The sequence below is a fragment of the Nelusetta ayraudi genome, unplaced genomic scaffold (genome assembly GCF_046127955.1).
Source record: "Nelusetta ayraudi isolate G7.1 ecotype Tasmania unplaced genomic scaffold, CSIRO-AGI_Nayr_v1 ptg000076l, whole genome shotgun sequence".
In the NCBI taxonomy this organism is placed as follows: Eukaryota; Metazoa; Chordata; class Actinopteri; order Tetraodontiformes; family Monacanthidae; genus Nelusetta; species Nelusetta ayraudi.
Window position 1 is genome coordinate 2,500,001 of NW_027466126.1, and position 14,993 is coordinate 2,514,993.

At 46.2% G+C, this 14,993-nt stretch overlaps 2 protein-coding genes and 2 long non-coding RNA genes across 5 annotated transcripts in view; 3 read left to right on the forward strand and 1 right to left on the reverse strand.

The window, feature by feature from the left end:
• Positions 1 to 3,339, forward strand: part of prdm12a (PR domain containing 12a) — a 4,164-nt gene extending 825 nt beyond the window's left edge. The window contains exons 2-5 of the mRNA XM_076043737.1: positions 955 to 1,145; positions 1,267 to 1,422; positions 1,679 to 1,793; positions 2,452 to 3,339. Of these exons, the coding sequence (XP_075899852.1) occupies positions 955 to 1,145; positions 1,267 to 1,422; positions 1,679 to 1,793; positions 2,452 to 2,909 (920 nt within the window). The 3' untranslated portion in view covers positions 2,910 to 3,339. The remainder of the gene's footprint in view (positions 1 to 954; positions 1,146 to 1,266; positions 1,423 to 1,678; positions 1,794 to 2,451) is intronic.
• Positions 3,340 to 3,643: 304 nt separating this feature from the next.
• Positions 3,644 to 4,815, reverse strand: LOC142899868 (uncharacterized). Its single transcript, XR_012928818.1, has 3 exons — positions 4,648 to 4,815; positions 4,185 to 4,274; positions 3,644 to 4,151 (listed from the first exon to the last, which is right to left on the reverse strand). It is a non-coding gene; the product is annotated as an uncharacterized LOC142899868 (long non-coding RNA).
• A 545-nt stretch (positions 4,816 to 5,360) lies between these two features.
• On the forward strand, positions 5,361 to 12,543 carry fbxw5 (F-box and WD repeat domain containing 5). Of its 2 annotated transcripts, none has more exons than XM_076043728.1 (11): positions 5,361 to 5,488; positions 6,280 to 6,336; positions 6,945 to 7,143; positions 7,224 to 7,381; positions 8,132 to 8,315; positions 8,404 to 8,552; positions 8,646 to 8,981; positions 9,074 to 9,257; positions 9,368 to 9,515; positions 9,593 to 9,805; positions 10,748 to 12,543. In XM_076043728.1, the coding sequence occupies exons 3-11, from the start codon at positions 6,957 to 6,959 to the stop codon at positions 11,031 to 11,033; spliced, it is 1,845 nt and encodes a 614-aa protein (XP_075899843.1). In that variant the 5' UTR covers positions 5,361 to 5,488; positions 6,280 to 6,336; positions 6,945 to 6,956; the 3' UTR covers positions 11,034 to 12,543. The 2 variants fall into 2 exon arrangements, with proteins under 2 accessions (XP_075899843.1, XP_075899842.1); XM_076043727.1 differs by having other exon boundaries at positions 6,948 to 7,143.
• A 763-nt stretch (positions 12,544 to 13,306) lies between these two features.
• LOC142899866 (uncharacterized) lies at positions 13,307 to 14,015 on the forward strand. The gene is made up of 2 exons (XR_012928817.1): positions 13,307 to 13,478; positions 13,609 to 14,015. It is a non-coding gene; the product is annotated as an uncharacterized LOC142899866 (long non-coding RNA).
• Positions 14,016 to 14,993: the final 978 nt, after the last annotated feature.

Genomic DNA, 14,993 nt, shown 5'->3' on the forward strand with positions numbered 1-14,993 from the left:
AATTCATTTGGTTAACTTTGTGCTTGACCTGGGAAAGTTTCCACTTAAACCTCTCGCAGAGAAAGGTTTCTTTTCTTTGAGATGTCCCCGGGATTTTTTCTCTCCACCCATTCTGTTTTTTTTTTCTTTTTTCTTCTCTCCATCCCGCATTCATCAATCTCCGGACAGTCCCTTTTCCTCTCTTGGCAGCTATGGGGCTCCGGCGCTTTTCTCTTTTGCTCCCCTTTAAAAGATTTGCTGTTCCTCGCATAATGCGCCGTGAAGGCTAAATCTAATGCTATTCATTGCGTGTCAACCATCTAATCGCCTTTCCATTTTTTTTGTCGCCCGAATTCCTGAGCCCTTTAAACAAGTCCGCGTCTCATTCAGCGCAAATTTATTGCTACAAAGTTCTTAAAAGGATAATGAATTTGGAATTAGCCGTTTCTTTTCCAGTAAACTTTAATGAATATCACATCTGAAGCATGACAAATTGCTGGACCCGCAGCAATAGAGGACCATTTAACCCCTATTCTGCCGCCCCCCCCCCCCACCCCAATTCGCAGTCGGCAATAAAAAGGAAAAATCTTTGATTTCGATTAAAAGGAGCGCAGGATTCTTTTTTCTTTCTCTCTCTCTTTCTCTCCTCACCCTCCTTTAGATGCGGATGAAAATGCTTTCCGAGGGTTTTTTTTTCTCCGCACAACAAAAACTTTCAATTCAACCAGATAATCGAATTAAACGGCGGATAAGCCGCGGCTTAATATTTCGTGACTAAAATAAGATCCAGTCCATTTGCTGCTTTCAGGCTATTTCCAACAATCACGTTTCATGACATTTGACCACAACATCTCTGCTGCAATTCTGGCATTTGGCTTTTTTTTTTTTTTTTTACACACACAACTGTGGAGGCCCGTTTGAAGAATTTTGCAGCATGCTCACGTATGTTTCCTTGTGTGTCCCTGCGCGGTGCAGAGGTTCAGAAGCTGTCCAGCCTGGTGCTGCCCAGCGAGGTGATCATCGCCCAGAGCTCCATCCCGGGAGAAGGTCTGGGCATCTTCTCCAAGACGTGGATCAAAGCCGGCACCGAGATGGGGCCTTTCACCGGCAGAGTCATCTCCCCCGAACACGTGGACCTGCTGAAGAACAACAACCTGATGTGGGAGGTGAGTTCTTCTTCTGCGCCTCCTCTGCGGAGGTGCGCGAGCCGATCGTGTCTGCCTTTGTAATCGGAAAACCGGTGAACGTCTCGCGTCTGACTGTCGAAAGTGTTTTTCTCTCGCGCAGGTGTTCAACGAGGACGGAACTGTGCGCTATTTCATCGACGCCAGCCAGGAGGATCAGCGCAGCTGGATGACCTACATCAAGTGCGCTCGGAACGAGCAGGAGCAGAACCTGGAGGTGGTGCAGATCGGCAGCAGCATCTTCTACAAGGCGGTGGAGGTGAGCTCCGTCTCTGCTCAGCAGCCCCCCCCCCCCCTACCACCACCACCACCACCACCACCACCTTTTCTTTTCTTTTTTGGCAACGAGGCCTTGAGAATTTCCCCGTTGCATGACGCGCATCATCGTTAGCCCTGTAGAACAGCGCCACCCCCTGGCCAAATTGTGTCGAAGTCGAACCTGCCCTTCTCGTGTTTCGTTCGGCCTGATTCCTCAACGTTGTTGCTAAAGTTTGGGTCTCATCTTCTCCTCTCAGACCATCCCACCAGACCAGGAGCTGTTAGTCTGGTACGGAAATACCCACAACACATTCCTGGGAATCCCTGGAGTTCCGGGAGCAGACGAAGAGCAGCAGAAGAAGAGCAGAAATGGTGAGGGCACATTTTGAAATTGCCGGCCAAATGTTGCGTGCCACTCTGAGACACCTGCCGCTGACAAAAGTCCAAATTTGAGTTGAATCTGGCCTGCCAAACTTGAAGAAATTATATTAATAGTAAGTAAGTCATAAAACAGCTTTATTTCATCCATTTTTCAGTGTTATGAGAGTCATTTCAATAAAGAGCTGAATGCTGTGGGGCTTCAAAGACACTGATTTTGTTGCTTTGGTTCATTTTCCATAGACATTAAAGCACGTTTTCTACGTATCCCATGATATATATTTTTCTCCTATGAGGTGGGTCACCAAAGCACTTCATCCATCTGCTGCTGCTCCGGCCCCTCTGTCAAATTTTAGAACCCATTGTGGCCCCACCAGTCAAAATGTTTTTCCCACCCCTGTATTAGAATTTTACAAACAGCACAAAAAAAGACATGGCGGGTACTCACAATCCCGACTGAACAGGATTAAAGCAGTTACAGTTGTCTAAAAAGGACAGAATAAAAAAAAAGGTCAGATTTCGAATGAATAGAAATGAATAATTAGCAATTAAATAGACCTCAGTAATAAAATCGGTTGAAATGTGTTTAAAAAGAGACAGCGTGACACTCACCTTTCTCCTCGTCCTGCTCTTCTTCTCTCTCGCCTGCCAGATGACACCCACGTCGCCGACGGCCCGTCCGCCTGCTCCCCCACCGCCGCCGCCAGCAGCAGCCGCATGCGCTGCGTCATCTGCCACCGGGGCTTCAACTCGCGCAGCAACCTGCGCTCGCACATGCGCATCCACACTCTGGACAAGCCCTTCGTGTGCCGCTTCTGCAACCGCCGCTTCAGCCAGTCGTCCACGCTGCGCAACCACGTGCGCCTGCACACCGGCGAGCGGCCCTACAAGTGCCACGTGTGCCAGAGCGCCTACTCGCAGCTGGCAGGCCTGCGGGCGCACCAGAAGAGCGCGCGGCACAAGCCGGTGGTCAGCGCCGCCGACGTGACCTCCCAGGCCTCCCCGCCGCTGCCACCGCCGCTGCCACAGCAGCAGCCCACACAGATCACGGCCATCCCCCATCAGCACCAACTGCCCCTGGTGCACCACATCCCCACCATGGTGCTATGATGAGGCCCCCGGCGGGTGTGGGCAGTCCAGCAGATGAACATTTTGCACTTTAGGGCAAAGAAAAGGTGTCCAGACGTTATCGATTTGTTGCCTCGTTTGTATCGTCTGTGAGAGCGACGACGACAGCAACTCGTTCCAAATGATCCGTGCGGTCTGTGTGAACTGTCGTCTGGGCCTCGGACTTGTTTCAGATCTACGTCATCACCATCACACCCTTCACCAGCTCAGGCAGACAGGTGGTTTATATTCCCGCTCACCACCGGACGAGGTTCCAGTGTCACTGCATCCAAACGTCACTTTATTCTTGCACAGACTGTACAGCCAAAACTGTGGTGTCGCTGTAAAATTGTATTGCAATGTACATGTGAATGTAAATACATTTGTGCTTTCTTCTATGCGAAATAAATCAGATATGATATGAACTTTGCCATGGGGTTGGCGCATAACTTATTTGTTCTATAGAAGGTATTTCTGCATTGTTGGCTTAATTTTTGACATTTAAAGTAACTCAGTTTGAGAGCTTTTTAGAGTAGTACTTCAAAGAGATTTCAAATATTACAAGGTCGTATCATACTTTGGAGACATCAAGTGAGTCTCATTTAAAACACACACACACACACACACACACCACAACCAGATTGATTAGTTTTCAATCAAACAGTTTCACACTTGCAGAAACTGCTACTGTGCAGCAAATATAAAAACAGACAAGGTGATGAAAGCAGGTTTTTATTTTGTCCACTTATTGTTTTTGATATCAACAATGGTTTACACATAATTAATAAATGAAATGCAATTTTGACTCATGTCTTTAAAAAAAATTAATACACCATCCAGATTGTCCTCCTCCCAATCTGTCTTCAGTCCAATTTCTGGGAATTGTTTCTGTTTCAAAGATGATGACGGAAAACACTTTAGGGCCTTAATAATATTGGAAAGTTCATGAAAATACTTGTTTGTTCATTCAAATGACTAATTGTGGAAAGCATGTGTGAGTTATGCAGCAGCGTGCTGTAAACCGCCTCTGTACTGGTCGGCTGTCAAACCTAATCCCACTCCTGCAGAGGAGTTTTCGGACAAGTCGTCATTATAACGAGCACAGAGCGGCTACACAGCAGCAGCAAAAAGCTTCAGACGTAAAAAGGACGGAGGACAAATAGGAGTGTGTCTTCTTTTCATCACTTTAGGCGGGATGTGGACTGGACGTCGCATCATGGCCAGAGACAGTCCACACGTTTTGTCCTGTGTAAACAGAAGACAGACAACGAGCAGCACCTTGGTTCCGAGGCCATCATCCTGCTGCCTTGCTGCATTTCTTTGAGCGGCCGCAGCAGGAAACTATCCACTCAGCAGCATGTCGCAGCGCTAAAGAAAGACATCAGAACAACAGAATTGTATGTCTTCTTCATCCTTTTGACCGAATCAGCCACAGCTAATTCCCGCTCTGATGATCTCGGACCAGGTTACCTGAGCCAACCCCTATCAGGTTCAACATGCTCAAATACAAACACACAATCCCAAGCTGTCTGTGTCTGTTTTACAAAGGCATTTTACTCTATAGAGAAATTTAATTCCTTGCTGTCATATAGTCTTGCATTTGGTGGAGCAACACAATCACTTTTAAACATAATAATAATCAGTATACACATGTCACTATCAGGCATTGGGGTTGATATTGAAAAAAGCATGCTCTTCATTTTCAATATCTTCATTTATCTGAGATAGTGATTTTGCTTACCAGAGAAAAGTAGTCACAGCATCTTTCCACTCGAGTGTTTTCCTTATGAGTCCAGCTCAGCTTCTTCAATGTGCCCGGTCTCAGTGTATGTGTGCACGGCCACTGTGAGTCGAATGGTGTTATTTCCCAGTGCGCCACCTCACACACAAAAATATCCATGAAAGTTTAATGAATCCTTTGCATGTTGACCTCGGTCTGAACAAAAAGACCCCTGCACGGGTAAAGTTTGAATGATGTTCAAATTCCAAAATGGATCATATTGAATAATGTAAAGCAATACAACAATATGGGACCGTGCATATTTTTTTATGATCTAAATAGAAGGAATTTTTTTTAACACAGTCAATATAAAAAAACAAAAAAACATCAACTTTTGTCTTATACTCAATTTTGCTTCCATATTAATCAGATTTGGATCCATCTTCTATATGTAAAAAAAAAAAAAAAAAAAAAAATCTTCCTCTTTCCTTTATTAACTTTCCTTTATTAAATATTAAATCATGCAAACTAGATGCCATCCGACAGTTAAAATGGATAATAAACTCTGTGGCGCTGCCCTTTAATTAGTAATGCATTATATGGCAAAACATATATCACCAAGATATACCAATATGCTTATATTCAGTTAAGAAATAAACACGCATGCCACATGGATGAGCTGACGTTGCTTGTAAAAAGAATCACGTGGGTTCGTTTGGAGTAGAGCGATGATGTCGTTTTCCATTAGTCATGTCTTGTCGAATCACCGCTGCGGGAGGATTGTTGTCATCTCTGTGGCGGTGGTTAGCCGTGGGCGCTAGCGAGCGCTCGATCTTCTCCTCGACATACTTTGATCCTTCAGGTGGGTCGCAGTTTATGTCAACCACTTTGTAGTCAGCCAGTCTCTGTGTGTCATAAGGAGAATGCGGATTTTGCCAGCGTAACGATCGGTGGCGGAAGAGAATGTCACGGAGATGAGTTTAAAGTTGAAAACAAATGTCAGCTAACAGCTAGCTGGCTTTTTTAAAACAGCGAGTTAGCTAGCTCAACGTTAGCTCGGTAGAGTTATCTGATTGGCGAAACTTAATGTGGAAAAAAAAACTATTTATCACGTCAGTCAACTGAAGTGTCGATGGGTTTAACAAGTGAATGTCTCGCCAGTTGTCATAAAAAAACAACCCTCGTCACTCTACCCCGGGCAGAGCAAACGTAGTAGCTTGTGTGTTTTATTCACAGCGACAAAAATTTCCTTGTTAGGTCATCTTCTCACGGCTGCTTGCGTCTGCATAGAAGAGCAGCTTTATTTACCAAGGCATTCATTCAATATTCACCCCCGCAAAGTATCACAGTATTAAACACGCATGTCATCCTGAGTATTATTGGGATTATTGAAGAGGTCCGGTTGAACGCGACCGCATAGGATTTTGTTTATTTGTTGACGAATCCCTGCTTTGCAATGTTAGCACACTCACACTCATGCTGAGTCAAGCGTCAGCTGTCATGCTCAAATTGGCCGCGGTCAAGAAGGGGCCACAAGTTTATTTTGAGTGCACCGAGGGCAGAAAAGACTTCTAATTTTTGGTTGGTTGCCCCCTCTCTCTCTCTCTTTCTGTCTCTCTCTCTCTCTCTCTCACCTCTGCTTTATACTCTCAGGTGAAAATGTGGAGAACCTAAAATGTGATTAGCTGACGATGTTATCTGGCATATAAAGTAAGTATTATGTGGTGCATTTCCGATCTGGACTGTTGATTCCTTCAAGGTCCCTCTGCACTGAGAGATTATCACTAATTCATTTGTTATGAATGAGTTGTCACATGAAAGTCTGTCCAAAGTCCAAATTGATCAGATTAATTATAGCCACAATCACCATCCCAGGCTTCGCATGTGCTGTCTAGAAAATGCCTCCAAATATGTGGAGGCAGATCATTTCTGAGAAAACGTAGTCGCTCAAGGATGCAGAACAAATTTGACAGAAGGTCTCATAGTAGCCTGATTTGTCAGGGTTGAGTTGGGGGTGGGATGGTGGGTAACGGGAAGCACAGACTTCATTTCTGTTGGACCCTTGCGCTCATCATTTGTTGCTTAACAGTTTTTTTTTTTTTTTTTTTGAAGGAAGAAAAATCAACAAGCAAAGCTTAATAGAACACGTTGGAAGCTAGTGTAAAAAAAAAGAAAGAGTGCAGGGAAAGTGCAGAGGCAGCCATAACTCCACCTTTATTGTGTGTGTGTGTGTGTGTGTGTGTGTGTGTGTGTGTGTGTGTGTGTGTGTGTGTGTGTGTGTGTGTGTGTGTGTGTGTGTGTGTGTCCGCCCCATGGAGCAGGATGTCAGGATGGAGTGTGTCCCAGTCCTGCCAGACAGCCTGGTGCTGGAGATCTTCCTGTGTCTGACCCACGATGCCGTGCTGAGAGCCGGTCTGACCTGCAGACAGTGGCAGGCCGTCTCCAGAGATGAGTTCCTGTGGAGGGAGCTCTTCTACAGCTACTACCGCATACCACGCGCCGTGCCGCGACACCCAGGTCTGTAACTGCGATCTGAAGAACTGCGTGTGTGTGTGTGTGTTCATTCAATGAATAACTCCTGGAATTCTGTCTGGCAGCGGCTGTGTCGTGGTACCGGGAGTTCAGGCGCCTGTTTGACTGCATCCCCTGCGTGGAGGTCCAGACACTGAGGGAGCACACGGACCAGGTCCTCCACCTGGCCTTCTCCCACAAGGGTCACCGCTTCTCCTCCTGCTCCAAAGACTGCACCGTCAAGGTCAGATGAGAGAATGATTTTTACCTGTTTGTTCTCGTCGTGGATCTCTGAAAACATTTGCAGGCTGTGGTTGTTGACATGTCCGCTCGAGGGCTTTTTTTTTTTCCTTCTCTGATTTGTCAAACATCCATCTGAGAGAAAGCAAACTCATCAGAGCAAAGTAGATAAGTGGAAATACTGAAACAGCAGACAGCTATTTAGTGGACGGCTGCTTTGTGACTTCAGAGGCAGCGTGTGATCGCTTCTCTACAGGTGTCAAGAGAATTAAGTGAGGCTGGGGGGGGTGTCACCTCTTTGTGGGAACATGTAACAGGGTGACGCAGATCTTCTGCCTCATGAAAGAACAATGAAAACCATGTTCCTGATAACCATCTTGGCGCTAAGCTGCAAAGGTCTGACCGTCGGCTCCCACATCAAAAGTCAATGCCCGCTTTCAGTTCAGCCACGTTGTCAATCGGCTCCAATGTGAGAATATTCTACAATGTACCTTATTGTAATTAAAAAAAAAAGTGTTTGAAAGCCTGTTATGCAAGCGGCAAACAGTCACGAGTGAAAAGTTATCCATCCTTGTCCTTTAAAATGAAAACATTCTTCTTTATTGTTGCATTGGAAGTCGTCTTCCAAATCCTTCCACCTCGTCCCGGTGGCTTAAAGACACTGTGTTGTTTGTACAACTTGAGAAAATTAAGTACGTGGGAATGTACTGAAAAGTTTTTTTTTCATCTCTCTCTCTTTCTCTCCCTCTCTCAGCTCTGGGACACGGAGCGCTCTGATGGCAACATCTCATTGGTGCACAGCTCCAGCATGCGGCAGTTCAACTGGGGCTACACCCAGTTCTCCCAGTTCAACGCCGACGACACCCTGCTGCTGGTGTCAGGCGTCTACCTGGGTCCGCACCACTCCTCGTCCGGGGAGATCGCCGTCATCAGCCTGGGTAGGTGCAAGGTGTTTGTTGACGGAGTGAAGGAGAAGATGTGGCCAAAGTTTGGTTTTGCTCAACCGGGCGCCTATCACACCGCCAGACAACTACACGCTGCTGTCCCGCGTGAGGAACAAGCCCTACGACGTCTTCGGCTGCTGGCTGAACGAGACCCACCTGATCTCCGGGAACCTGCACTGGATCGGCAACATGACGTCCTGCTCTGTCCTCTGGCTCAACAAAGCCTTCCAGGTGAGTTTCTTCCTCTTCACGGGACACAGAGACCTTTAACTGGGGCTGTTGAGTTTCTCCTGCTCAGACTTGTTCTCTCTTCTCCCCCGGCAGGACGTGGAGTCGGAGAATGTCAACGTGGTCAAGCGCCTTTTCAAGATCCAGAACATCAACGCCAGCACCATCCGCACGGTGATGGTGGCCCACTGCCGCCGCCACGATAACCCGGACCTGCTGCTGGACTACGAGGCCCAGTCCCAGGCACGCCGGCAGAAAAACCAGCAGCAGCAGCAGCACCAGCCGCTCCTCTTCGACCTGGGCACCTCTGGCAGCGAGGACGAAGACGAGGAGCCGGAGGGCGAGGACCAGCCGATGGAAGCCCGGTGTCACGGCTTCCCCGGGGGACGCCTCCCACAGCCGGCCATCCCGGGCCTGGAGCACGTCAGAATGGTGAGGGAGCTGGAGAGCGTCGATTGATCCCGGAACGATCCATCAAAGTTCGTACTCACGTATATTTCTCTCGTTTTCCTTCTCCGTCTAAGAGTCGTAAAAAAGTGGGGATCAGAGAGCTGGAGATCGAGACGCAGGTGGCCCAGATGATGGGCCGCGCTCACACCAAGGCCCCGGACTCCAGCCTTTTCGAGCCCTCCAAGCCTGGCGAGGGCGAGGACAAGACCTACCTTCTCTTCACCACCGGCAGCCTTACCTACTCCCCGCACCAGATCGGTGAGCTTCGTACGGCGGGCGAGTTCCCTGCGGCGACGGTGTGCGACGCGCCTCCTCTTCACACGGTGCCTCTCACCCCCCCCCACCCCCCCCCCCACCCCCCCCTCAAGGTATCAAGCGGATCAAGCCAGACCAGATGACCACCTGCGGCCCCGTGCTAGGGGAGGAGCGGAGTTCAGAGGAGTTTTTCGACTCGCTGGACCACGTCATCGACATCCACGGGCACATCATCGGGATGGGCCTGTCTCCAGACCACAGGTCAGACACAGCAGTGCAGGTGGACGTCGATGATGTCCGGAACAAATGATCCCAACTTGGACTCGCCCCCTCGTTAGGTACCTTTACGTGAACAGCCGGGCCTGGCCCGCAGGCTGCGTGATCTCCGACCCCATGTCTCCGCCCCCCATCGCTGAGGAGATCGACCTGCACGTGATCGACCTGAAGAGTCTGAGGGAGGAGAGGAGGAGCCTGCGTGCCCACCGAGCCTTCACGCCCAACGACGAGTGCTTCTTCATCTTCCTCGACGTCAGCAGGGACTTTGTCGCCAGGTAGGTGAACCCTAATAACCTTTTGAAATGGACTGTCATGAGCCGACATTCTCAAGGGTTTGTTTTTCTATCCATTCATCCATTTTCGATACCCGCTTATTCCTGAGCTCAGGGTCGGGGGGGGGGGGGGGGGCGACAATTTAGAATCCAATCACCAATTCACCTCACATGTATGAACCTGGAGAGAACCTATGCAGACACAGGGAGAACATGCAAACTCCACACAGAAAGGTCCCAGGCCCGCAATCGAACCCACGACCTGTGAGGCAGCAGCGCTAACCACTGCGCCGTGTCGCCGTGTCGCCGTGTCGCCCGGGTTTAATTTTATTTACGAAAGAAATAAAAAGGAGACAATTTTTTTTCTGATAAGCAAGACAACTTGTTCACTGGTTCACAGTTTCACCTGTGAACAGCATTTTGGACACCTGCCTCAAACCAGCAGCTTTGTCTCCCCCTTCTGGCTTAAAGAGTAATTACACAAAATATCTACGATTAAAAGAAATTGTTTAAAAGAAACTTTATACAGTATTTTAAAAGTGTGTTGTCCTAAAGCAGTGGTTCTGAAACTTTTCTCTGTCACGCCCCACCTTGGAGGAAGACAATTGTTCATGCCCCCCACCCCCTAAATTGGTCCCATGTCTCTAGGACAAAGTTGACTTTTGACACCATAGACTTGCATGGCATTAGGGCAGTGGTTCTCAAACTTTCTCTGTTACGCCCCACCTTGGAGGAAGAAAACTTTTCATACCCCCCCCCTCCCAACACAGCTTTATGTTGTGCTCCCATCTCCTCACAAAGTGCAGAGAATAGCCGCGCTTTCAGGGGTCTTGTTTGGATGAGGAGGGAAGCTGGTGTGGGCCAAGCCAGACTGTGAGTGTGAGACATCTCTCTCTCTCTCTCTCTCTCTCTCTCTCTCTCTCTCTCTCTCTCCCCCTCCCGCAGTGGAGCCGAGGACAAGCACGGCTACATCTGGGACCGCCACTACAACATCTGCCTGGCGCGCCTGGCGCACGATGACGTGGTGAACTCGGTGGCCTTCAGCCCGGCCGACCAGGAGCTGCTGCTGTCCGCTAGCGACGACTCCACCATCAAGGTTTGGCGCTCGCCCCGCATGGTGCGCCTCACGCAGGCGGCCACCCGGCCGCCCAGGCCCCGCTGCCTGCTGCCGTCCTGGCTGAACCGCAACAGGAACTCCTCGTCCACCGCCAACCTCAATGGGAAGCCATGAGCGCGGCCGGTCGGAGGAAGCAAGACGATTGTCGAATCTCGGTCCCCTGTGGTGAGATTATATATATATTTGTGTAAATATATAGACACTCCATGTCGTCGCCACCCGAGGGCGCTGTTGCAACAGTGCAACAAAGATCACCACACCACAAGGGACTGGCGAGAAACTTCAGAGGAAGAGATGCGAGGCCCTTGGCCCCACAGACGTCCAGTTGTGTTACCTGAAGAGATGATTTTTTTGTTGTTGTTGTTTTTATTTGTTGCATTGCATCCAGACTGGCGTGATGCCAAGATGCGGGACCTGAGGCAGACATGCACGTTGCAAGTGCTGTAGCTGAAAAAACATATTTTTGTTTTATTTTTTTGTTCTCATTTTCGAAGGGTACAACCAGTTGACGTCACCTCAAAAAAAAAACTACATAAACGTGTTTCCATTGGATTCAAAATCCTCTCGACATCAAAAGGGAAAGTAGTGATGTGCGGCTGCAGCTGCTGGAAGCCTGCCACCTTTTCCTCTCTCTTCCTCCCCACTCAGAAGAGTTTGATCACTATTTAATTCCCTGTAGACCGATTTAATCTAGAGAGTTGTTCAAGAACTTTTAGTGTGGGGCACAATTTTGAACAAACAATGTGTGTGTACCTAATTATTTGCGTCTATATTAAATAGAATTATGTTAAATTTATTGTTCTGACTTTATCGCATAACACTGTTCCCCCTTCAGTTTTTTAGAAAGGTTCTGATGTGACTGTCAAGATGTCCCCTGGTGTCTAAATATGACAGGTTTAGCATCTTTAATATGGCAGATGTTCAGTCTGTAAGCATAAGCTCCACGCGTACACTGTAAAATCCCCACATGTAAGCTAGAAGTCAAGTTTAAGCATTAAAATACCACAATTTTTCATATAGATGTGCAATTCTATCCACTCGGTCCTCCCTCCAGCAAAATATTTAAATGTTTCTGTCTTCTCGATGCAGCCTGGGTTTGGATAAATCTTGTGAAACTTTTGAAAAAGAAATTGTCTTAATGTGCTCTAAATGAGAACAACAACAACAAAAAATTAACAAAGCTTTCTGGATGTTTCAGCTTAAAAAAATGTCGTCCAGTCTGTCAGCCAAGGCTAGTCGCACACGTGAAGCACGTCCATTCAGTCTTGAATTCTTTTTTCATTTTCATTTTTTGCTTGTGTTTGTTCTTTATGTTGGGCAAGTTAACAGTCAATCCGTTGACCCTTTCAATGAAGACCGAAAAAAAATAAAAAAGTGTCATTAAACTTGTCAGTTTCAGTTTGAAACTGACAACCCCTCATTTTTTCCTTAAAAAAATGGAAAAAAATCAACTGTTTTGTGAAAACTCCAACCATGTGTCGAACCGCATTTTAAAAATGTGTGTAAATAGTCATCAACTTTGTTCTAAAGTTGCATTTTCTTTTTCTTTTTTTCAAATCACTTTGTCTGTTGTCACTTCTTTTAACACCCCCCTGAAATAAAGAAGCATGTCTTGAAAGACAAACGGGCCTCAGTGGTGTTAATATTTTCACATGCTGTAAATGTTACAGTTTATAATTCATAAATATACACATACACATCTCTATACTGCTGCCAGTAATTGAATAACCTAAAACAATCCCAACAAACAGAAGAATCTCAAAACTGTTTTGACCTTTGATATAAATGCCAAGACATGTAACTTGAGGTTGGTCTGTTTTGCTGCCTGACCACGAGTGGGTGGAAGGATCTACATACGCACAACACCAAAAGGTGTTTTTTTGTGTTAGTATTAGTATCATTAATATTTTTACTATTTCATATTCCCCATTGTGATCTATTGATGCCATCTCAAAATTGTGCTCATGGCCATGAAGAGAATATTTTTCCTGCAATGTATTTTTTTTTTTTTGTAAATTCAGATTATAAACGCAGGTATAAATCCTAAAATACAGGAAGACAAGAGAAGAATACAAAAAATGTACCAAAAACAAAATTATAGAGTTCGATAAATAAATTCCAGGCAATATTATTATTTTCACACATCGTTTTGTGTCGCGTTGAGGTTAAAACTCGGTTTAATTTAGACATATCATTTTAATGACGAATGAAAGTAGGTATTTCCGGGAAAAAAAAAAGAAAAAAAAAAGTAATGAAGTAGTTCGGTGCAAATGAATTACGCTTCTCGTCATGCGTAATGACGTCATAGGAAAGCGCCAGGTGTCTGTCCGAGAAAAAAAAAGAAAAAAAGTGGAGGTAAACCTTCAAAACGCCGTCGAGACGTTTCTAATTTGTGACGGTTGTTGTAAATTGTTGGTAATTATGTAATTAGGTCACTTGACAGCAGTTGTCTCTGTCCGCCCAGCGGTCCACCAGGTCGGGTAGGCCTCGTACAGTCAACACGGCTCCATCAAGCCAAACAGGCGACTGCAGAAACAGCATGGAAGTAAAGTAGTTGAGGTAAATAAACCCTTCGCCATGGACTAACTGAAATGCTTACGAACTGAGCGAGATCTAATATAATGTAGGTAAGCAAACAGTGCATGTGTTTGATTTGCTTTTGTTTATTCTTCCTTGTAATTTTTGGAAGTCGTATACATGCTGTGATTCGTTTGTAGCACCACCCAAACAGGGAAAGACGTAAGTGTTGTTAAAATATTGGAAACATGCATTTAATACCAACATGTCAATAAGTATACGTGGGTGAGTCACATAAATTAATTTTTTAAAATAGTATTATTCAACACACAAACAAAAATCGTAAAACTTGTATAAAGAATCAAAATCATCAAAATGACAAGCAAAATCATCACAACTTTTCAGAGCTTCTGCAAGTACAATTCCCCCTCAGCTGATTTTACTTGTCCCCCCAAAAAAATCTCAAAAACTCTGGTGGTGGTGGTTTCCAAAGTCCCTGAAATTTGTTGATTATCACTGTCTGTCTGAGTCTGGTGTTATCTGTAAAACAAACAAACAAAAAAAGAAACCAAACAAAAAGATTTTTTTTTTTTGTGAGCGGCTCTTGAACAACAACAAAGGAAAGAATGGGTCATGATGACCGATGGGCCGACAGCCCACAGAGGAAAGACATTGCGTGTTCAGCCCACGGAATATGTATATGCAGTGGAAACGCAGGCATATTTTTAGACTGATAACACCAGTGACATGGAGGAACTTCCTAGAACTGGTCGTCAGTTATGGAAGGAAAATTTTCATACTGAGGTTGAATATACATATATAGCCATAAGCAGCACCTCAGGACAGGATTTCACCCTTACGGATTCCTGCCAGATGGCTTAAACTACACTTTTTAGTCACACACCTCGTGACCCCAACAACTCACATCATGTTGGGGGAGAAAAAATCCCCACCCACGGGTTCACCCCACACACCCTATCAGAAGTGAAGACACCTTTATGGATGAGGTGTGAAAGTGAAATGAGTCAAGTATCGCTTTCGACAGGAAGTTGGTGAATTGGTTAGTATGAGATGTGCAAGTTTGCTCTTTTGCTCTTGCAGCAACTCTCAGGTAGCGCTTTAGAAAATGCAGCGGGTCTTGCTACTGTATGTTTCAGTGTATTGTCTGAAGCATCTTGTACAATATACATCATAAGCCACTGTATACGTAAAACAGGATGAGCAGTCAGTTGATCATGCTGTCTGTGAATGGGTTACTTCTTGGCCAGAGGAAGCAAGAATGTAAACTTAAAGGAGGAGGTTCCTCCGCGCCCTATACCTTCGATGTTATGTTCAACGGTTCCCATGCACGTTCGGTAAACCACCCCGTTCTTTCCAAGACAGTCGCTTGTGTTCCCTTAAAAGGATATACCTCAACGCTTTAAGATCTGTGTGCATAAAACTGTGGTGTTTGGAGTTGTTCACATCTGGCCACGAGACCTCCGTCGGCCAGGCCTGGGTGCCCCATAGATGCTTGACTTCTTTTGTACTGAACTTAGTTCTACATAATGAAGTCGG